This window comes from Phoca vitulina, unplaced genomic scaffold (genome assembly GCF_004348235.1).
Source record: "Phoca vitulina isolate PV1807 unplaced genomic scaffold, GSC_HSeal_1.0 scaffold25, whole genome shotgun sequence".
NCBI lineage: Eukaryota > Metazoa > Chordata > Mammalia > Carnivora > Phocidae > Phoca > Phoca vitulina.
The window spans coordinates 30,374,732-30,398,472 of NW_022589728.1; the positions used below are offsets into that span (position 1 = coordinate 30,374,732).

The 23,741-nt window shown below is 38.0% G+C and overlaps 1 protein-coding gene across 4 annotated transcripts in view; it reads right to left on the bottom strand.

Moving 5' to 3' along the window:
- Positions 1-23,741, bottom strand: part of IMPA1 (inositol monophosphatase 1) — a 64,351-nt gene that overhangs the window by 17,221 nt on the left and 23,389 nt on the right. For 3 of the 4 annotated variants that reach the window (XM_032421645.1, XM_032421643.1, XM_032421644.1), the window contains exon 8: positions 17,549-17,700. In XM_032421645.1, the coding sequence (XP_032277536.1) occupies positions 17,549-17,700 (152 nt within the window). Of the gene's footprint in view, positions 1-13,414; positions 16,660-17,548; positions 17,701-23,741 lie in introns of those variants that run through there. The other variant, XM_032421646.1, reaches the window with a different exon arrangement.

Below are 23,741 nucleotides of genomic sequence, written 5' to 3' on the forward strand. Positions count from 1 at the left end.
TGCCTCCCAAAATTTTAAAGAAAGAAAAACTTATATATGTACAAAAATAAGGGTTGGTATGATGAAGGGATGGAATATGACTGTAAAGATGAAAAGTATAAAAAAATTTAAAAAAGGAATTGATAAGATAAGAAGTTTGAAAAAAGAAAGAAGAGGATTTAAAAAAAAATGAAAAAAAAAAGGGGGGGAGAGAATGTGATCAGGCAGTAGACTAGAACAAAGCCATACACTAGAGATTTACGGTATATTTTGATCTGTTAGAAGAAACTGTATCTCAAAATTATAAGAGAGAACAACTTATATATATATGCCAAAAATAAGGGTAACTACTATGAAGGGATAGAATATGACTCTAAAAATGAAAAATAAAAATGTTTTTTAAAAAAGGGATTGATAAGATGTTGGTTGAAAAAGGGAAAAAGAAAAATTAAAAAAAAAAAAAAGGACAGTTGAAAAAAAATTAACTTTGAAAGACTAAAGAATCATGGTAAAAAAGCCATGGATTCGGGGCGCCTGGGTGGCTCAGTCGTTAAGCGTCTGCCTTCAGCTCAGGTCATGATCCCAGGGTCCTGGGATCGAGCCCTGCATTGGGCACCCTGCTCGGCGGGAAGCCTGCTTCTCCCTCTCCCACTCCCCCTGCTTGTGTTCCCTCTCTCTCTCGCTGTGTCTCTCTCTGTCAAATAAATAAATAAAATCCTTAAAAAAAAAAAAAAATAAAGCCATAGATTCTATGCTGTATTCCTCTAGCTCTGGAGTTCTGCCGTTCTCATTGATTGGTAAACTTGGTCTTGGCTGGTTGTTCTTGCTGATCTTCTGGGGGAGGGGCCTGTTGCCATGTTTCGCAAATGTCTTTGCCAGAGGCGGAATTGCCCCGCCCTTGCCGGGCCGGGCTAAGTAATCTGCTGAGGTGTGCTTCTGGGAGCTTTTGTTCCCTGCAAGCTTTCGGTACAGCTTTGGAGGACGAGAGTGAAAATGGCGGCCTCCCAATCTCCGCCCCAGAGGAGCCGAGAACTCAGGGCCCCACTCCTCAGTGCGCCCCCAGAGAAAAGCAGTCAATCACTCCCGTCTCCCCGGTCTCCGGCCGCACTCCGTGCTCACCTGGCCTGTGACCGAGCATTTCTATCTCTGGCACCCGACCCCATGTGGAGTCTCCAAACCCAGCAGATCCCTGTGGTGTGCTCCCGCGCCACTCCTCCCAGGGGAGGAAGGGGGGGTCTCCCCGGATCTGCCACTTGTTGGGTCCCTGCTGGAGGAGCAGTGGCCCGACTGTGCCGCGGATCACGGTTTATGGCAACCCCAAGCTGAGAGCCCGCGCCTCGGCTCCCTCTCTGCAGCTTGCTTCCCTGCTCCCATACCTGGGAGCTCTGCCACACTCAGGCACCCCCGGTCTTTCTGTGACCTCGAGGGTCCTGAGACCACACTGTCCCAGCGAGGGTTCCACCCCCCACTTAGCCACTGGAGCGACATCCCTCAGCAGAGCTGACTTCTAAAAGTTCCGATTTTGTGCTCCACTGCTCTATCACTTGGCAGATGCGGCGGACGGAGGCCCCCTCCCCCGCCATCTATCGTCCCGAATATCACCTCGGATTCACTTCTCCGCACATCCTACCTTCCAGAAAGTGGTCGCTTTTCTGTTCAGAGAGTTGTTGCTATTCTTTTCTTCGATCTCCTGTTGAGTTCATAGGTGTTCAGAATGGTTTGATCCCTATCCAGCTGAATTCCTGAGACCAGACGAAATCCAGGTCTCCTTCTCTTCCGCCATCTTGCTCTGCCCCGATCATGTAATTTTTATCCTTCATTTTGTTGATGTGGTATGTCATGGTGATTGATTTGCAAATATTAAACCATCCTTGCAACCTAAGAATAAATCCCACTTGATCATGGTGAATGTTTGTTTCAATGTACTGTTGAATGCAGTTTTCTAATATTTGTTGAGGATTTTTGCATCTATGTTCATCGGACATATTGGCCTATAGTTTTCTTTTTTTGTAGTCTTTGTCTGATTCTGGTCTCAGGGTAATGCTGGCTTCATAAAATGAATTTGGAAGCTCTCCTTCCTCTTCTATTTTTTTTGGACTAGACTGAGAAGAATAGGTATTAACTGGTATTAACTCTTCTTTAAATGTTTGGTACACTTCACCTGTGGATCCATCTGGTCCTGTATTTTTTTTATTGTAATTCTTTTGGTGGTTGTTTTTAATTCCAGTATAGGTAACATGCAGGGTTATATTAGTTTCAGGTGTACAATATAGTGATTCAACAGTTGCACACAACACCCAGTGCTCATCACAAGTGCCCTCCTTAATCTCCATCACCTATTTCACTCATCTCCCCACCTAACTCCCCTCTGGTAACCATCAGTATGTTCTCTATAGTTAAGAGTCTGTTTCTTCATTTCTCTCTCCACCCCACCCCCTTTTTTCCCTTTATTTGTTTTGTTTCTTAAATTCTACATTTGCGTGAAATCATATATTTGTCTTTCTCTGACTGACCTATTTCACTATATATGCCTAGAGAGGCATTATACTCTCTAGCTCCATCCATGCTGTTGCAAATGGCAACATTTCATTTTTTAATGGCTGAATAATATTCCATTGTATATATATACTACATCTTCTTTATCCATTTATCTATCAGTGAACATTTGGGCTGTTTCCGTAACTTGGCTATTGTAAATAATTCTGCTATAAACATCAGGGTGTGTGTATCCCTTTGAATTAGTGTTTTTGTGTATTTCAGGTAGATATCAAGTAGTGTGATTACTGGATCATATGGTAATCACTACTTTTATCTATTTTCTCTATTTAATCTATTTTTAACTTTTTGAGAAATGCCCCCCCCCCCCCATACTGTTTTCCACAGTGGCTGCACCACTTTGCATTCTCACCAACAGTGTCCAAGGGTTCCTTTTTCTCCACATCCTTGCCAACACTTGTTTCTTATTTTTTTTATTTTAGCCATTCTGACAGGTGTGAGGTGATGTCTCATTATAGTTTTGATTTGCATTTCCCTGATGATGAGTGATGTTGAGCATCTTTTCATGTGTCTGTTGGCCATCTGGATGTCTTCTTTGGAAAAATGTCTGTTCATGTCTTCTACCCATTTTTTAATTGGCTTATTTGTTTTTTGGGTGTGGAGTTGTATTAGTTCTTTATATATTTTGGATACTAACCCTTTATTGGATATGTCATTTGCAAATATCTTCTCCCATTCAGTAGGTTGTCTTTTATTTTTGTTGATTGTTCCCATTGCTGTGCAGAAGCTTTTTATTTTGATGTAGTCCCAATAGTTCATTTTTGCTTTTATGTCCCTTGCTTTAGGAGACCTACCTAGAAAAATGTTGCTACTATCAGTGTCAGAGACATTGCTGCCTGTGTTCTTTTCCAGGATTTTTATGGTTTCAGGTCTCCCATTTAGGTCTTTAATCCATTTTGAGTTTGTTTTTGTGTATGGTTTAAGAAAGTGGTCCAGTTTCATTCTTTTTGCATGTAGTTGACCAGTTTTGCCAGTACCATTTGTCTTTTTCCCATTGGATATTCTTTCCTGCTTCATCAAAGAGTAATTGACCATATAATTGTGGGTTTATTTCTGGGTTTTCTATTCTGTTCCATTGATCTATGTGTCTATTTTTTGCCAGTACCACACTGTTTTGATTACTACAGCTTTGTAATATAACTTGAAGTTTGGAATTGTGATACCTCCAGCTTTGCTTTTCTTCTTCAAAATTATTTTGGCTTATCCAGGTCTTTTATGGTTCCATAAAAATTTTAGGCTTGTTCGTTCTAGTCTGTGAAATATGATGTTGGTATTTTGATAGGGATTGCATTAAATCTGTAGATTGCTTTGGGTAGTATAGACATTTTAACAATATGCTTCCAATCCATAAGAATGGAATGTCTTTCCATTTGTTTGTGTCATCTTCAATTTCTTTCATCAATGTTTTATAGTTTTCAGAGTACAGGTCTTTTACCTCTTTGGTTAAGTTTATTCCTAGGTATCTTATTATTTTTGGTGTAATTATAAAGGTATTGTTTTCTTAATTTCTCTTTCTGCTGCTTTATTATTAGTGTACAGAAATGCAACAGATTTCTGCACATTGATTGTATCCTGAGACTTTACTGAATTCATTTATCAGTTCTAGTATTTTATTTTTAGTGGCGTATTTAGGGTTTTCTATATATAGTATCATGTCATCTGCAAATTGTGAAAGCCTTACTGCTTCCTTAGCAATTGGGATCACTTTTATTTCTTTTGTTGTCTGACTGCTGTGGCTAGGACTTCTAGTACTATGTTGAATGAAAGTGGTGAGTGGGGTGCCTGGGTGGCTCAGTTGGTTGAGCATCCGACTCTTGGTTTCAGGTCAGGTCATGATCTCAGGGTCGAGAGATCAAGCCCTGCATCTTGCTCTGCACTCAGCAGGGAGTCTGCTCGAGATTCTCTCCCTCTCCTTCCACACCCCCAATTGTGTGTGCTCTCTCCCTCTAAAATAAATAAATCTTAAAAAAAAAAAAAAAAAAAAAGGTGGTGAGAGTAGACCTCTTTGTCTTGTTCCTGATCCTAAGGGAAAATCTCTCAGCTTTTCCCCATTGAGCATTATGTTCACTGTGGGTTTATCCTATATGGCCTTATTATGTTGAGCTACGTTCCCCCTAAACCTACTTTGTTGGGGGCTTTTATTTTGATGTTGTGCTCTGACAAGTGCATTTTCTGCATCTATTGAAATGATCATATGGTTTTTATCCTTTCTCTTATTAATGTTATGTAATACATTGATTTGTGAATATTGACCATCTTTGCATCCTGGGAATAAATCCCACTTGATTGTGAATGATTTTTTTAATGTATTGTTGGATTCAGTTTGCTACTAGGTTGTTAAGGATTTTTGCATCTATGTTCATCAGAGATATTGGCCTGTAGTTCTCTTTTTTTGTGGTGTCTGTATCTGGTTTTGGTATCAGGCTGATACTGGCCTCAAGAATGAATTCAGAAGTTTTTGTTCCTTTTTTTTTTTTAATATTTTGAGAAGAATAGGTATTAACTCTTCTTTAAATGTTTGGTAGTATTTGCTTGTGAAGCTGTTTGGTCCTGGACTTTTTTTTGATTACTGATTCAGTCTCCTTGCTGGTAATCAGTCTGCTCAAATTTTCTATTTCTTCCTGCTTCAGTTTTGGTAGGTTATATGTTTCTAGGAACTTATCCATTTCTTCTAGGTTGTCCAATTTGTTGGCATATAGTGTTTCATAATATTCTCTTACAATTGTTTATATTTCTGTGGTGTTGGTTGTTATTTCTCCTCTTTCAATTATGATTTTATTTGAGTGCTTTCTCTGTCTCTATTTTTCTTTTTCCCTGATGAGTCTGGCTAAAGGTTTATCAGTTTTGTTGGTTTTTCAAAGAACCAGCTCCTGGTTTCATTTATCTACTCGCTTGGTTTTTTTTGTTTTTTGTTTTTTTTTAAGTTTCTATATCATTTATTTCTGTTCTAATCTTTATTATTTCATTCCTTCTGTTGGTTTTGGGTTTTGCTTGTTTTTCTTTTCCTGGCTCCTTTAGGTGTAAGCTTAGGTTGTTTGAGATTTTTCTTGCTTCTTGAGGTAGGCCTGTATTACTATAAAATTCCTTCTTAGAACAGCTTTTGCGGCATCCCATTGTGTTTTCATTTTCATTTGTTTCCATGTACTTTTTGATTTCTTCTGTGATTTCTTGGTTGATCCACTCATTGTTTGGTAGCATGTTATTTAACCTCCATATATTTGTGCTCTTTCCAGATTTTTTTCTTGTGGTTGGTTCCTAGTTTCATAGCATTGTGGTTGGAAAAGATGCATGGTATGACTTCAGTCTTCTTGAATTTGTTGAAGCTTGTTTTGTGGCCTAATATGTGATATATTCTGGAGAATGTTCTGTGTACACTTGAAAAGAATGTGTATTCTGCTGTTTTAGGATGGAATGTTCTGAATGTATCTGTTAAATCTATCTGATCCAGTGTGTCATTCAAAGCCACTGTTTCCTTGTTGATTTTCTGTTTGGATGATCTGTCCATCGATGTAAGTGGGGGGTTAAAGTCCCCTACTATTATTGTATTACTATTGGTTAGTTCCTTTATGTTTGTTACTAACTGTTTTATGTATTTGGGTGCGCCTATTTTGGGTTCATAAATATTTACAGTTGTTATATCTTCTTGTTAGACTGTCCCCTTTATTATTTTATAATGTCCTTCTTTGTCTCCTTTTACAGACTTTGTTTTAAAGTCTATCTTGTCTAATATGAGTATTTCCACTCCTGTTCTCTTTTGACATTCATTTGTATGATAAATGTTTGTCCATCCCCTCACTTTCAATCTGCAGGTATCTTTAGGTCTGAAATTAGTCTCTTGTAGACAGCATATGGATGGCTCTTGTTTTTTTTTGTTTTTGTTTTTGTTTATCCACTCTGTCATACTGTCTTTTGATTGGAGAATTTAGTCCATTGACATTCAAAGTAATTATTGGTAGATATGTATTAGCCATTTTTTTTACTTGTTTTGTGGTGGTTTTGTAGTTTTTACCTTTTTTTTTTTTTTTTTTTTTTTTTTAAGTAGGCTCTATGCCCAGTATGGGGCTTGAACTCAAGAACCTGAGATCAAGACCTGAGTTGAGATCAAGAGTTGGATGCTTAACTGACTGAGCCACCCAGGCGCTCCATTTGTATTTTTCTGATCCTTTCTTCTCTTTCTCTCTTTTGTAGTTTGTTGATTTTCTCTAGTCATGTACTTGGATTCCTTACTCTTTATTTTTTGCATATCTATTATTCTTTCCGGATTTGTAGTCACCAATGGGTTTATATATAACATCATCTGTGTATAGCAGTTTATATTAAGCTGATGGTCATTTAATTTTGAACTCATTCTTTATTCCTCTCCTCCATATTTCAGATATTTGGTATCCTTTTTACATCATTTTATTTTTATGAATCCCTTGACTTATTTTTACAGAAATACTTATTTTTACTGTTTTTGTGTTTATTTTTTATACTCTCTCCTATTGTCTTTCCACTCAAAGAGCCCCCTTTAATATTTATTATAGGACTTGTTTAGTGGTCATAAATTCCTTTAGTTTTTGTTTTTTTGAGAAACTCTTTAACTCTCCTATTCTGAGTGATAGCTTGCTGAATAGAGTATCCTTGGCTGCAGATTTTTTCCGTTTCAGCTCTTTAAATATATTGTGCCACTTTCTTCTGACATGCAGTTTCTGCTGAAAAATCAGCTGATAACCTTATGGGGTTTCCTTTGCATGTAACTGTCTTCTCTTGCAATCTTTAAAATTCACTATTTTTTGCCATTTTAAAGATTTTTTTTTTTTATTTGTCAGAGAGAGAGACAGAACACAAGCAGGGGGAGAGGCAGGCAGAGGGAGAAGCAGGCTCCCTGCCAAGCAAGGAGCCCAATGTGGGACTCGATCCCAGGACCCTGGGATCATGACCTGAGCTGAAGGCAGCTGCTTAACTGACTGAGCCACCCAGGTGTCCCTTTTTTGCCATTTTAGTTACTATGTGTCTTGGTGAGGACCTCTGTGGGTTTAATTTGTTGGGAAATCTCTTTATCTTCTGAATCTGGATCTCTGTTTCCCTCCCCAGATTTGGTAAGTTTTCAGCTATTATTTCTTCAAATACATTTTCTGCCCCCCTTTCTCACTCTTCTTTGGGGATCCCTATAATGTGAATGTTATTACACTTAATAGAGTCACTGGGTTCTCTATTCCCATTATGCAGTATTTGTTTGTCTCTCATCTGTTCAGCTTGTTTTCCATTACTCTATCCTCCAGGTCGCTCTGCCTCTGTAGCCTACTGTTTAGTGCATCTATTGTATTTTTAGTTTCATTTATTGAGTTCTTCATCTCTCTCTTTTTTTTTAAAGATTTTATTTATTTATTTGACAGAGAGAGGGAACACAAGCAGGGGGAGTGGGAGAGGGAGAAGCAGGGTCCCCGCTGAGCAGGGAGCCTGATGCAGGGCTCAATCCCAGGACCCTGGCATCAAGACCCAAGCCAGAGGCAGATGCTCAGTGACTGAGCCACCCAGGCGCCCCCATCTCTCATATCTTTTTAATCCCTTTGTCAAGGGTCTCACTGATGTCCTCCACCCTTTTCTGAGGTCCAGTGAATATCTTTATGATCATCACTTTAAATTCTGTATCAGGCATACTACTTATTTCTGTTTTGCTCAGATCTCCTGCTGTAATTTTGTCATGTTCTTTCATTTGGGACATATTTCTCTGTCTCATTTTGTATCCCCCTCTGTGTTCCTTTGTGTTAGGAAAGTTAGCTCTGTCTTCTGCTCTAAAGAGTAGTGGCTTTATGAAGAAGAGGTTCTGTAGGGCCCTTCAGTGCAGTGTCCCCTGTTCACCAGAACCTGGCACTTTAAGGGAGTCTCCTATGTGTGTTGCCTGCATTTTACTATTGAGTCTGAGTCCCTTCCATTCAGTCCAGACCTCTGCACTAACTCTCTGCCTATTGTGGGCTGTGCTTATACTCTGTGATGTTAATGAGACCTAAGCAGGCTGGTGGAGTGAACCACAGAAGGGCTCAGGGATGGGCTGGCTGTGTTAGCAAAGTTTGTGCTGAGCCACTAGTCCTAGGCCAGATGCCCCAGATTCCAGTGGCCTCCAGGGGTGTGGAGCATGAAGGGAGTGGCTGGGTGGGGTGCACTTGGTGTTAAAAAAACTTTGCACTGAGCCCAAGGCCGAGGCCAGCAGGCTTGAAGTGGAGGAGTCCTCAAGAGAACTCATGGGTGGGGTGAACTACCAGCAGGTTAGGTAGAAAGTATTTGTGCATTGTCACCTCTCACAGTTGGCTCTGTGTTTATGTGGGGGGAAGGGGAAGGAAAATGGCACCTGCCAGCTCCTTTGTTCTACAGAAGTCCCCCAACATGTTCTGAAATCCTTATAAACAGGTCTTCCTCCCATTTGCTCCAAAATGTTGATTCTATGTTGCCTCTCTGTGGGCTGTTGTCTCTTTAAGAGCAGTAACCCAGCTATCACTTGCCCTCCTAGCTCTCCCAGTGCTGAGTCAGCTGACTTTTAAAGCTCCAGGCTCTATGTCCGGCTGGTTATACAGACTCACAGAATTCAGCTTCTCTGGTTTTCAAGGCCAGATGTCATGGGGATTGATTTTCCCTACATGGGCTCCCTGGTGCTTTCCCCTCTCCATGCCCACAGCTTCTTCCCTCTTGCAGGCAGCTCCCAACTACCATTTCTTCCCTTCCTAAACTTTCCAGTGTGGCCTCTTCTCTACATTTAGTTGTGGAGTTTGTTCTTCCAGTCTTCAGATTACTTTCTAGTTTATTGACTCAGATGTCAGCGATATCTAGTTGTAAATGTGGGACTGGGTGAGCTTAGGATCCTCCTACTCTGCGATCTTCCCTCCATTCTGGTCCTGGACTTTTGTTTTTTGGGAGTTTTTTGATTACTGGTTCAATTTCATTACTAGTAATTGGCCTGTTCAGGTTTTCTGTTTCTTCCCTGTTTTGGAAGATTGCATATTTCTAGGAATTTGTCCATTTCTTCTGCGTTGTCCAATTTGTTGGCACATAATTATATATCAGTCTCAAAATCCTTTGTATTTCTGTGATGTTGGTTGTTACTTCTCTTTCATTTCTGATTTTACTTGTCCTATCCCTTTCTTTCTTTCTTTTTTTTTTTTCTATCCCTTTATTTCTTAACGAGTCTGGCCAAAGGTTTATCAGTTTTGTTTATCTTTTCAAAGAACCAACTCTTGGTTTTATTGATCTCTTCTGTTGTTTTGGATTTTTTTTTTTTTAAGTCTCTATTTCATTTATTTCTGCTCTGATACTTATTTCCTTTCTTCTGTTAACCTTGGGTTTTCTTTGTTCTTTTTCTAGTTCCTTTAGGTGTAAGATTAGATTGAGATTTTTGTTTCGTGAGGTAGGCCTGTATCACAATAAGTTTCTCTCTTACAACTGTTTCTCTGCATCCCAAAGATTTTGGACTATTTTTATTTTCATTTGTCTCCATGTATTTTATTTCCTGTAAGATTTCTTTGACCCATTTCCTGTTTGGTAGTATGTTGTTTAGCCTCTGTGTGTGTGTGTTTTCTAGTTTTTTTTCTTGATTTCTAGTTGCATACCATTGTGGTCAGAAAAGATGCATAATATGATTTCATAATATGATTTCTATATTCTTGAATTTATTGAGATTTGTTTCGTGGCCTAACATGTGATCTATTCTGGGGAATGTTCTATGTGCACTTGAGAAGAACTTGTTGTTTTTGATAGAATGTTCTGCATCTGTTAATTCCATTAGTGTCATTCAGACACTGTTTCCTTTGATTTTCTGCCTGTTTTATGTATCCACTGATGTAAGTGGGGTGTTAGAGTCCCATACTATTATTATATTAATGTCTAATTCTCCCTTTGTTAATAACTACTTTGTGTATTTAGGTGCTCCAATATTGAGTGGATACTTAAAACTGCTATATTCTCTTGTACGATTGACTGCTTTATCATTATGTAATGCCCTTCCTTTGTCTCTTTCTTTCAAATAAGTTTTCTGCGCCTTTCTCTCTCTCTGTCTCTCCTCCTTCTGGGACGCCCATAATGTAAATGTTTGTTCACTTGATGTTGCCCAAAACCTCCCCTATCATTTTTTTTTTTTTTAAGATTTTTATTTATTTATTTGACAGAGAGAGAGAGACAGCGAGAGAGGGAACACAAGCAGGGGGAGTGGGAGAGGGAGAAGCAGGCCTCCTGCAGAGCAGGGAGCCTGATGCGGGGCTCAATCCCAGGATCCTGGAATCATGACCCGAGCCGAAGGCAGACGCCCAACGACTGAGCCACCCAGGCGCCCCTCCCCTATCATTTTTAAAAACTTTCTTTTTGCTCTTCAGCTTGGGTGCTTTCCATTACTCTGTCTTCCAAATGGCTGATCCATTCTTCTGCATCCACTAATACTGTTGATTCCCTCTAGTGTATTTTTCATTTCAGTTATTGTACTCTTCAACCCTGGTTCTTTTTTTATATTTTTTATCTCCTTGTCAAAGCTCTCATTTTGTTCTTACACTCTTCTCCAGTCTGATGAGCATCTTTACAATCATTATTTTAAACTCTTTAGCAGGCATATTGATTATTCCTGTTTCATTTAATTTTCTGGGTTTTATCTTGTTCTTTCATTTGGAACATATTCTTCTGTCTCCCCATTTTGCTTGACTTTGTTTCTATGAATTAGGTAGAACAGCTGCTTCTCCTAATCTTGAAGGAATGGTCTTGTGTATGGTCATCCCCTGTGCAGATTGTGTGCCTGGTAACTTTGGCTGGCTGCCTGGAGCTGTGACTGGCTTGGGGGTCCCTGGACACTCTGCTGGGGCTGCCCTGGTGGGATGGCCAGAGCTGAAGTGGGCATGGGCTGGGGTGATCCTGGGGCTCTCTGCACAGAAAGTGCCCTGGTCAGCTGCAGCTGAAGTGGGCATGGGCTGGGGCAGTCTCTGGGTTCTCTGTGTAGAAGGCATCTTAACAAGATAGCTGAAGCTGAAATGGGTGCAACCCAGGTTGTCACAGGGTTTTCCACACACCCGGCATGCTGGCAGGTGTGTTCTTCCTTCTATAAGGAAGAACCCTAGGAGTACAGCTGAAGCTGAAGTGGGTATAAACCAGAGTGTGCTCAGCACAGGGGGTGCCCTAGTAGAGTGACTGGAGCCAAGGCCGGTGTCAAGCAGGGTGTCCCAAGACAAGGTGCATAGGAGGCACCTTAGTGGGGTGGCTGAAGCAGGTGTGAGCCAGGAGGCCACCTGGAGCCAAAGTGGTATGGGCCTGGGAAGTTCTGGGGTGGCTTACACCTGTTACACCTTGGTGCAACCACTGGAGATATACATAGTGAGCACTTACTAGGAGTGTCCCAGTGTTTGTCAAGCTGGGGCTACCTTGGTGAGACAGCTAGGGCTGGTATGGGCTAGGGACTGGGGGCTCACTGAGGGGGGGTAAGGCCAGCTATGGCACCTGAACATTGCTCCCATCCACACTATCAAGGTGGAAGGGGAATGTAAACCGTGGTGCTCACCAGCCACTCCGACCTGGAGAGTTCCAGCAGCTCCCTTGCCGTATGATAGGATTTTAGGTCTAGTTCCTTTATATCTATTTGCTCTTTTAAACCGTTGCTTTTTTTCTGTGCCCCAGAGCTCACAAATCTGCTCATAGTCCTTCAGTACTACCCCTCCCCACTCCAGTGTGTGTCCTGGGTGGGGGTTTCCCTTCATTACTGTCTCTATCCTTCTTGCCATTCTTTATGTGGTCTTTTGTGCAGAAGCTGTTTAGTCCTTAGTTTTTCAGGAGGAATTGTTTTACATATTAGTGTAGATTTAGTGTGTGAAGGTGAGTTCAGGATCTTTCTACATAGCCATCTTGGACCAGAGTCCCAATTATCTTTTTCATTGATAAGGAGTTATTTAAATAATCTGGATAGAATTTGTCAGAGTATTGCAAACTTTGGGGGTTGCCTTCTGACTCTCCTACTCATATATTTAGATGATAAAAGTAGCCTGATCAATCAATCTTCCTTTATGATTAGTGGGTTTTGTTTTCGTTTTTTGGTCCTATTTACCAAATCGTTGTTTACCACAAAGACAGGAAGCTATTTTCCTATGCTATCTTCTGGAAGCTTTATCTTCCATATTTAAGTTTATGATCCATCGAATTGATTTTTGTGCATGTGGATCAAGATTTTTCCCCTTTGGATGTTCGTATTAATTGATTCCACACATTTACTACAAATCATTTTTCCTTATTGCATTAATTATCATAAACTAGAGAGCTCTATGTTGGTCTATTTCTGAACACTATTCCATTGGTCTATCTGAATACCCTTGTGCTAGTAGTATCACTGTTTTAATTATGGTACCTCTATAACGAGTCTTGATAACTAGTGGTGTAGTCTTCTAACTTCACTATTATGCTTTAAGATGGTCTTTGCTATTTTTGGCTCTCTATATTTCCATGTAAGTTGTTAGCCCTCCCACCTTATGAACTCACCCAAACCATTAGGATTTTGATGGATTGCATTCAATCTACATCAATTTGACAGGAATTAACATCTGAAAAATAGTTCTAAACAATAAACATGTATATTACTATTCAGATCTTTTAAAAATTTCTCAGTAATGTTTTATGCTTTTTCTATATAGAGCTCTTGTACATCTTTCAATAGACAAATTCATTCCTAGTTATCTGATAGCTTTTTAAATACTATATATATATATATTTTTTTTTTTAAAGATTTTTATTCATTTATTTGACAGGGAGAGACACAGCGAGAGAGGGGAACACAAGCAGGGCGAGCAGGAGAGGGAGAAGCAGGCTTCCCGCCGAGCAGGGAGCCCGATGTGGGGTTCGATCCCAGGACCCTGGGACCACGACCCAAGCCGAAGGCAGACGCCTAACGACTGAGCCACCCAGGCATATCTTCATTAAATGCTAACTTATGTGTTGGTAGCTTATACAAATGATTTTGTACATTGACCTTACTTCTAGTACCACCACTGAAGACACTAATTAGAAAGAAAAGCCAAAAGGATCTGTAAAAAACCCAAGTGGTAAATCAGTGAATTAGTTTTATTTCTCCAATCAATCCTTGTACTGTTTGTTTGGGTTTTTTTGTTGTTTTGTTTTGTACCTTGCGTTTAAGGCTATAGATTTCCCTGTAGGCAGTGCTTGACCTGTACCCACAAATTTTAATGTTATTATTTTCATAACAAAAAACCTTGGAAAGTGAAGAAGAACCTTCAAGGAATAATGCCAGGGATAGAATCAAGGGATAGCATAACATTAAAAAAGTGAATAAAAGGGTTGGAAGATAAAGTTAAGGAAGTCCCTTATAAACAAATGGAAAGAGATGTTAAACAGAGGAAATAAGAGGATAAATCTAGGAGGTCCAACACCTGAATAAGAAAAATTCCAGAAAGAGAGGACAGAGAATGAGGAAGGGAGGAAACTATAAAAGAAAACACTAAAGGACTTGAACTTTCCAGAATGAAAGGATGAGAATTAGCACAATAGATTGGGGGGGAAAAAAAAAAAAGACATCTTATCACCAGGAAATTTAGGATTTTCTTTTGATTTCTAGAATTTTCTAAAATCTTCAATAAAAGACTGTTAATGGATTGAAAATTAAAAGACTTCTCATCCTAAATTCTGAGGGAAAACTGTTTTCAAGCTAGCATTCTAGAACTAGCCAAACTATTAATGAAGGAATAGACATTTTCTTGTGAGATTTCAAAATTTTACCTCTAAGTACCTGGAAGATGGGCTCACCAAAATGAGGCAATGAGCAGGAAGATCAAGGACACAGATGACTGAACATAAGAGAAGCTCCAGGAGGACTGCTATGCAGCATACTTAGCCAGTAACCAATTCACACTGGAAGAAAAGGAAAAGGGCACCAAAAAGTCTATCTATAGGAGGAAAAGAAAACAGTGCTAATAGAATAGAATACCTGATTAGGGCTAGACAAGTAGAAAATAAAGAGGTTTTACAATCCTGGGGAAAATGTGTTAATTTCAAGAAGAACAAAAGTTGCACAGGAAAGAAAATATAATCATAACATACTAGTTAACCAGTGAATAAAAGTCCTAAGTTAAACACTGAATATAAATTTAACAAGAAAGATATTACTATACTAGGAGGATGAAAAGGAAGAGGTAAAGGTAACTCCCGGGTGAGTTAAAAGTACAAAATCCTCATCTTCTATAACAGCAAGTTAACAGATAATGAATAAAGCCAATAAATATGTAACAGAATATATCCATCTTTAAAAAGATGGATGTAAAGACTAGAAGGAACTGCTAAGAGTTGGAGAGATGGACTTCTATTACTCAAATTTTCAAACTATTATTGGATAACTCACTTGTCAATCCTTTTTCAATGTCCAAAGAAATTTCGGCCACAAATTATCTACCTAGTTGCATTTAGAATAAAAAAATCAAGTCTTTCAGAAAAGCTGGGAAAACTGGCAAAAAAACCCCCAAGAACATATATTCAATCACAACTGCAGATGTCAAATATATACAACTCAACACAAAACCCCTAGAAGTACTTTAAATTATAAACTTTAACAACGTTCAATCATACTTATTTAAAATTTTATTCATTAGTCTTAATTAAAAAATTTTAATTGAAAAATTAACCATAGAGGAATATAGTACAAGTTATTTTTACTGCACATGACCAACAGTACAAATACAATACTCAAATCTTAGTATATTTTTAAATATATTAGATGTGCACACAATAAAATAACCTCCTACTTTATAGATGCACTTTTCATTCTATCAAATATAAGGCTCACATGAGACCATAACAAAACTTAATACTCTGTTCAAGTGCCCAGGGACAAGGCGAAGCAGTCAATTAACCTTTTAAAATATCTATGAACTAACACTCTGGTTTCTCTTCAGATCGCATAAATCTTTCGCCTTTTAAAATATCTATGAACTAGAACAGTTTTCTTTGAGTTTCATAAGCCAAAGACTATTAAGGAATATTTTAAGACTGAGTACTGGTGGCAAAGAAATTAAGGAGTTTGGGGGAAAAAACATAGTTCAATATTAATAGTACAGTATATCTGCCAGGTTCTAGGTTTCCTGTGCACAACCAGGTTAATATGAAGATCTTTAAAACATGAATATTGAATTTAGTACAATTTTATAGTGTACCTAATTATAGTAGAAAAGTAGATACCTGATGAGAATGCTTTTTTGAAACAGCTTTTTTACATAGGGTCTTTAAGAGAATCCAAACAAATACTGTAATGCAGGGTCTTGGAAAATATATTAACTGCAGAAATGCCCAAAATTAGAAATGGTATCTGGCAATACGGTAATTGAAATGGTATGGCAATGTGAAATGTTAAAAGGAATGATAATGTAAAATATGAAAACGATGATGAGATCATTTTTACTTCAAAACCTAAAGTAAAAATAAAGGGTGGTGAGCTCATTACTTTATATATGTTATAACTAGGAATTGCTACCTCCAAAATATTTACTCTCTCAATGTTTGTTTTTGAATTGCCCATATTTGACAAATGCTATGTGTAGAATAAAACTAGGTTCTCTGAAAAGGAAAAAAAATCTTGGTCTAGGAAGTACCCATTATATACTTACAAATTTAATTAAATATGGCTTTGGGAACTCAAGAAAATTTTTTCCAAAAAGTTACCTAATTAAGAATACTTAATGTACAGTCAAAATTTCAGAGGCTCGTATACACTTAGAAACTGCTATTTCAGTTGATGTGATTGATACCTTGTCTCAACTACCTGTGTATTTTTCCCCAAAGTATACTCTTACACGCAGAATTTTTAAAACAATGAAATATTTCAGCTATTCTTTCATACCCTATCTTAGTAAAATATACAACACTGTAATTTTTTAATCTGGATATCAAAGACAATTTAAACCAACCATATTATACATCTGAAATAAATGTCCTAAATTTTATAACACCATCAGTGTGTCAGCAAATATGGGGAAATGCAGCTGTGATTGAATATGTGGGGCTGTTGCAATTACTCTTCATCATCTCTTTGAAGTGGTATCACCTGAATTTCTTTGGCTATCCTTTCTGCTAATGTTTTACTATTTGCAGCAATTATTCTTCGTGACATCAAGTCAAATGGCCCACCTAAAATCAAACCAAACATAATTCCTGTAAAACTAGTATAGCAATATGTACTATGGTCAATCATAACATTTTAATACTTTCAGTTTTCTTTAAAAAAAAAAAACTGTCATAACCATAATGCTTAATCTTTGGCAATACATGAATGAGTTTCAAGAATCTTTTAGTAAATACCAGGGTTTTTTGGGGGGCGGGGAGCATCTCAATCATACCAGTCTGAAAAATGCCATTTTTTTTAAATTTCTATTTATATTTGTTAGTTAACATGCAGTGTAATATTAGCTTCATCTACTTCTTTCCTGTGTTCTTTTTCTAATCTTTTTGTTACTTTTATTACCTCTTTCATGTTTGGGAATCTATGGACAGGAAATGTGACTCCACAGCACAGCATTTTCGTATCTCTCCTTCCCATTTCCTTATTTCTTCATTGCCTTTCTCCCAGATCACAAGTGAATACCTTTTGGCCCAGGTTCACTCTTCACTTTAAAAAATTTCACCATCAGTTCAAAGCAGGAAGTTAACCTCTCTAGGCCCAAGGCAGAAAGTGATGGTGGGGGAAGTTCATTGTCAACCACCCCAGTCACCAAAAAGCTCTTGGTACAAACCTCAGATTCAGTGACCTTCTATAATTTTCCAAAAGCGTCTCAAGAGTTCCTGATACTCACAGGTTTGAAGAGGCTTAGTCATTTATCATTATTATTCCCACATTACAATTAGCTTCTTATCCTTGCCTCTCTCAATTTGTTATTCTGATTTTGCAGAAAATTACATGGCTTGTTTTTGTTTGGCCTTTAAGAGTTTAAGTGTAACATATATTAAACATTAAAAGAAAAAAGCCACATATAAAGGAAAGTACCAGAGAGAAAAATGCTTTACTGTCCCATAATTTTACCTGTCACATCCATTAGTACTCCACCAGCTTCAGTAACAATAATGCCAGCTCCTGCCATATCCCAGCAGTGAATTCCCATTTCATAATATGCATCTGCAACTCCAGTTGCCACAAGGCACATATTAACAGCTGCTGTCCCAACACCTCGGATCCTAACAAATAACATTTAAAAATAAGATTAAAAAAAATCCTTCAAAAAGGCTCCTCCTTTAGTTTAAGTGTTGAGAGAATTTACAAGTAAAAAAACAAAAAACAAAACTTATCTAATTTTAAAATAAAACTACCTAAAATCTAATTACCATGATACACTATACAGATGACAAAATTAATCCCCACAGAGCAATCATTTAGTAAGAAACACTAAAACAAAGATATTTTCGGGGGAAAAAAAAAAATGCCATAATTCTTCTATAATGGCATGCATGTATATTCATATTTGTCTCAACTCGAACTACAGACCCATAATACACGCAGTCTCTAGGAGGAGTAAAATATGTTATTGGTCATTGCCATGTGTGTACACATCAGTATGTGTGACTGAAGGGTAACAGCACACCTGGGCTCTGGTGAGACAGAGGCCTACCTGAAAAGAGTGTTTCAGGTCTGCACCTCTTCCCTGGAAATATATCAGATTAAGGTAAGTATGGACACTACTTCGATGAGCCATTACAGTAATAACTGATTCAAGAATCACCAATAAATGCCAAAATGAGCAAGAGCAAGACTGGTATTTACATAATGTCAAAGTATCTCTCCCTAAGACACATAATACATGCATGTATCATTTTATTGTGCTTTATCACACATCACAGACTGAAGGTCTGCGGCAACCCTGCATCAAGCAAGTCTCCTGGCACTTTGTGTCTGTCACATTTTGGTAATTCTTGTGATATTTCAAATTTTTTCATTATTTGTTATGTTGATCAATGATTATGACTCCCTGAAAGCTCAGATGATTAGCTTTTAGTAATAAAATGTTAAAGTATGTACATTGCTTTTTTAGACATAATCCTATTATACATTTCATATATCGTGGTATAATATAAACATAACTTACATGGACTAGAAAACCAAAAAATTCATTTTACTTGCTTTATTGAGATAGTTGCTTTATTGCTGTAGTCTAGAACCAAACCTGCAATATCACTGAGGTATGCCTGTACCTATAATGGGAAAGCATCCTTATAATGGTCTACCCCTATCAAGTGATCTAACTTATTATCACCAATAATGGGACAAAAAGGTACCAAGTGCCCCCTCCTCTGATGCACTGAGAGACACAACATTGCTTCTCTGGCATTCCTGCCAAAAATGTGTAACTCTAATCTTGAGGAAACCAGACAAACCCAAATCAAGAGACTTACTATAAAATAATTAGCCTACATTTTTCAAAAAAAAAAAAAAAAAAAGACCAAGACTAAGCAACTGTTCCAGATTAAAGAAAATTGATGAGAAATGATAATTAAATGCAATGATGATAATTAAATGCAATGTTTGATCCTGGATTGAATCTTGGATCTGATTTTTTTCAAAATTTGAATAAAGTCACTATATCACTGTTAACTTCCTGATTTTTACAACTGTATTATAGTTATGTTAGGGAGCATCCCCTTTATTAAAGGAACACAAACTGAAATATTTAAGAAAAAGCATTCATCATGTCTGCAAGTAATTTTCAAATGATTTTTACTCAAACTCCTTTTGTAATTATTTAAACTGCTGCATATAAGACAGTGAGATCTGTTCACTGAAAAGGAAATAACAGGAGTTAGGGGAGATCAGGAAGATGGAGTGGTAGGAGGATCCTGCACTCAACTCCTTCCACAGACACACCAAGATAACAGCTCTATTTGTGCAAATCACTCTGAAAAATGACCCAAAGTCTGGCAAAACAGACCTTCCAAAGTTAATTGTGGAGAGACCACATCAAAAAGGGCAGAAGGGGACAGAGATGCAGTTGGGAATCAAACCCTCCTGGTGAGACTAACCACAAACAGGAGGGATATCACAAGCGTGGAGAAGTGAGCTGATCAGACTCCATGCCAGGTACCCCAGGCATTAGGGAAACACACTGGGAAGATGAGCTCCCATAACATCTGGCTCTGATAACCAGTGGGGCTTAACTTTAAAAGCTGTTAAAATTAGGGTTTAACTCCAGGTACTTTAAAAAATTAGCAGGCTTAGCTCTGGAAGAGCTGGAGGGCAATGGGAAACCGTCCCTGCCCTAAAATAAGCCAAAATAACCAATAATAAATAGCCCAGCCTAGACACAGCATAGAAGCAGCTATTTGAAAAGTGCCTGTGATATACACAGAAAGAGATTTATTTACTAATCACCGAACAAGTGCTGGAGGGGCAGGAATCTTCAGGAAACTTCTCCAAGAACAAAAGTGTAGCCATGTACCACTTCATCTCCCCCAGCCTAAATAGCCTGACACATGTGGGAACCCATGTAAACCCTCTCCACCTATTTTGCTAGCACTGCATAACTCACCCTCACATTCACCTGCAGACCCACCCATACAACCCCCCACCCCACAACTTGGTAGGGGTTCCTGAAAAGCAGCTCCTGCCCACCACATCCTGCAAGCAGCCCCGGCAAGGATCAGCGCCACTCCAAAGTGACTCTTCCTTGGGTAGAGGGGGGATAACCCCACACACCAGCACACCCCCAGTTCCAGCAGCCAAACCTTTTAGCTGGCCACCCAGGGAGAATGCCCTGCACTTGGTGTGCCTACAGCTAGAGCAGACAGACTGGGTATAGATATCTAATCTGACTGCCCACCCCTCCCAACAAAAAAAGCCTCCCAGGGAGCCCCGCAGGGAAAGTGCCCTGACCTCTTGCCCTGCCATAGCTAGGGCAAACTAGATGCAGACACCTCCCACATACAAGTATGCAGTGGTCTCAAGCCCCTCAATGGTGCAGGACCAAACCTGGTATGTGCCTACAACAGGCAAAATAAGATAGGTCATAGTAGCCAACTGGACTGAAGGCAAATGTGACTGAGCCACAATAGTAGGGTGCACAGAGCCCACAGAGAAGACACCCCTGGAGTGCCTGGTTCTGATGACATTGGGCTACAGGGCACCACAGAACCTTTTCTTCACAAGGCCACTACTTTCAAGACCAGGAGACAGAGTTGACCTTCCTAATATACAGAAACAGCGAGTTAGACAAAATGAGGAGAGAAAGGAATATGTTCCAAATGAAAGAACAAAAAAATCACAGCAAAAAAGCTAAATGATATGGAGATAAGCACTATGCCTGATAAAGAAGGCAAAGTAATGGTCATAAAGATACTGACTTGAGGGGGAAAAAAAAAAGATCTCAGATCTTCAACAAAGAGACAAGAAATATAAAAAAGAACCAATCAGAGATGAAGAACTCAATAATGGGAAAAAAAACCACTACACACACACTAGAGAGAATCAACAACAGAACAAAGGATGCACAAGAACAGATTGGTGATCTAGAAGACAGGATAATGTCCAGCAACCAAGCTGAAGGCAAAAAAAGAAAAAAAAGATAAGGAAACTCCGTGATTTCATCAAGCATAATATTAGTGTTCTAGGGATCTCAGAAGGAGAAGAGAGAAAGGAGCAGAAAACTTATTTGAAGAAATAATAGCTGAAAACTTCCCTAACCTGGAGAAAGAAACACACATCCATATCCAGGAGGCAGAGACCCTCCAACAAGATGAACCCAAGGAGATCCATATCTCCCTACATTGTCGTTACTTTCTGCCATGTTAATTATGAAAAGAAATTTTAAAAGCAGCAAGAGCAAAAACAGTTACATACAAGGGAAATCCCAAACAGGTACCAGCTGATTTCTTGGCAGAAACTTTGCAGGCCAGAAGACAGTGTCATGATATATTCAAAGTGCTTAAAGGAAAAAACCTGCAACTGGAATACTCTATCCAGCAAGATAATCATTCAGAATAGAAGGAGACATAAAGAGTTTCCCAGACAAACAAAAGTTAAAGGAGTTCATTACCACTAACCCATCCTTACACAAAATGTTGAAAGGAATTCTGAGTGCAAAGAAAAGGCCCTAACAGTAAGACAATTTATGAAAGGAAGAAATTTCACAAATAAATGCAAACATGTAATAAAGGTAAGTAAATCTCTTATAAAACCAGTATGGAGATGAAAACACAAAAGCAGTAAAATAAATTCTATGTACAAAAATGAGTCAAGGATACACAACATAAAACATATATACATTTATATATATAAAATATGACATTCATAAAACGTGGGTAGGGGAGTAAATATTTAGAATTTGTTTGAACTTAAGCAAACATCAACTTAATATAAACTGCTATACCCATAAGATGTTAAATATGAACCTAATGGTAACTGCAAACCAAAAACCTATAATAGATATACTTTTGATTCCTTTCTCTTTTTTGTGTGTTTAACACTAAAAAGCCATCAAACCACAAGGGAAGAGAACAAGAGAAGGAACAGAGAAAAACAACCAGAAAATAAGTCACAAAATGGCAATAAGTAATACCTATGAATAATTACTTTAAAGGTTAAGAGGACAAAATGCAGGGTGACCAAAAAGATTTAAAAAACAAGACCTATCCATTTGCTGCCTGTAAGAGGTTTACTTTAGACCTAAAGACATGTATACACTTAATGGATGGAAAAAGATTCCATGAAAACAGAAGTGAAACAAAAAGCCACACTAGCAATATTTAGATCACACAAAATTGTCTTTTGTTACAGTCTTTGTTTTAAAGTCTAAGAAGGGCATTATATAATGATAAAGGGAACATTCTAAAAAGAGGGTATAACAATTGTAAATATCCATGTACCCAACACTAGACAATCAAATATATAAAACAACTACTAACAGACATAAAGGGAGAAATTGACAATAGTACAATAATGGTAGGTGACTTTAACACAACACTTACATCAATGTATAGACCATCCGGAGAGAAAATCAACAGGAAACAGTATCTTTGAACAACACATTAGATTAATGGACCTAACAGATATATACAAAACATTTCATCTGAAAACAGCAGAATATACGTTCTTTTCAAGTGCACATAGAAAATTCTCCAGGACAGATCACATGCTAAGCCACAAAACAAATTTCAATAAAATCAAGAAGACTGAAATCCTACCAAGTATCTTTTCTGATCACAATCATATAACACTAGAAATCAATTATAAGAGGAAATCTGGAAAGGAACACAAATACAGAGGCTAAACAACCAATGGGTCAACCAAGAAATCAAAGAGGGAATAAAATCTATGGAGATAAAAGAAAATACAACTGTCCAAAACCTTTGAGATGCAGCAAAAAGCAGTTCTAAGAGGGAAGTTTATAGCAATACAAGCCAACTCAAGAAACAAGAAAAATCTCAAACACCTAACCTTACATCTAGGAGATCTATAAAAAGAACAAAGTCCAAAGCTAATAGAAGGAAATATTAAGGCTAGAGCAGAAATAGAGACCAAAAAAAGTCAATGAAACTAGGAGCTGGTTCTCTGAAAAGACAAAGCTGATAAACCTTTAGCCAGATTCATCAACAAAAACAGAGAAAGACTCAATCAGTTACAATTGAAGGAGGATAAATAACAACTGATAGCACAGAAATGCAAAGGATTATAAAAGAATATTATGAAAATTATATTGGGCAACCTCGAAGAAATGAATAAATTCCTAGAAACATATAAACATCCATACCTGAATCAGGAAGAAATAGGAAATTTGAACAAACTAATTGCTAGCAATGAAACTGAATCAGTAATCAAACTCCCAACAAACAACAGTCTAGGACCAGATGGATTCACAGGTGAACTGTACCAAACATTTAAGGAAACATTTAAAATAAATTTTAAATAATAAAAAAATAAAGAATATATATTCTTCTCAAACTATTCCAAAAAGATAGAAGAAGGAAAGCTTCCAAATTCATTCTATGAGGCCAGCATTACTCTGACACCAAAACCAAAGACACTACAAAAGAAGAGAACTACAGGTTAAATCACTGCTGAACATAGATGCAAAAATCCTCAACAAAATATTAACAAGCCACATTTAACAATGCATTAAAATGATCATTCACCCTGATCAAGTGGGATTTATTGCAAAGATGCAGGGATGGTTCAATAGTCACAAATCAATGTCCTACACATCAACAAAATGAAAAATAAAAATCGCATGATC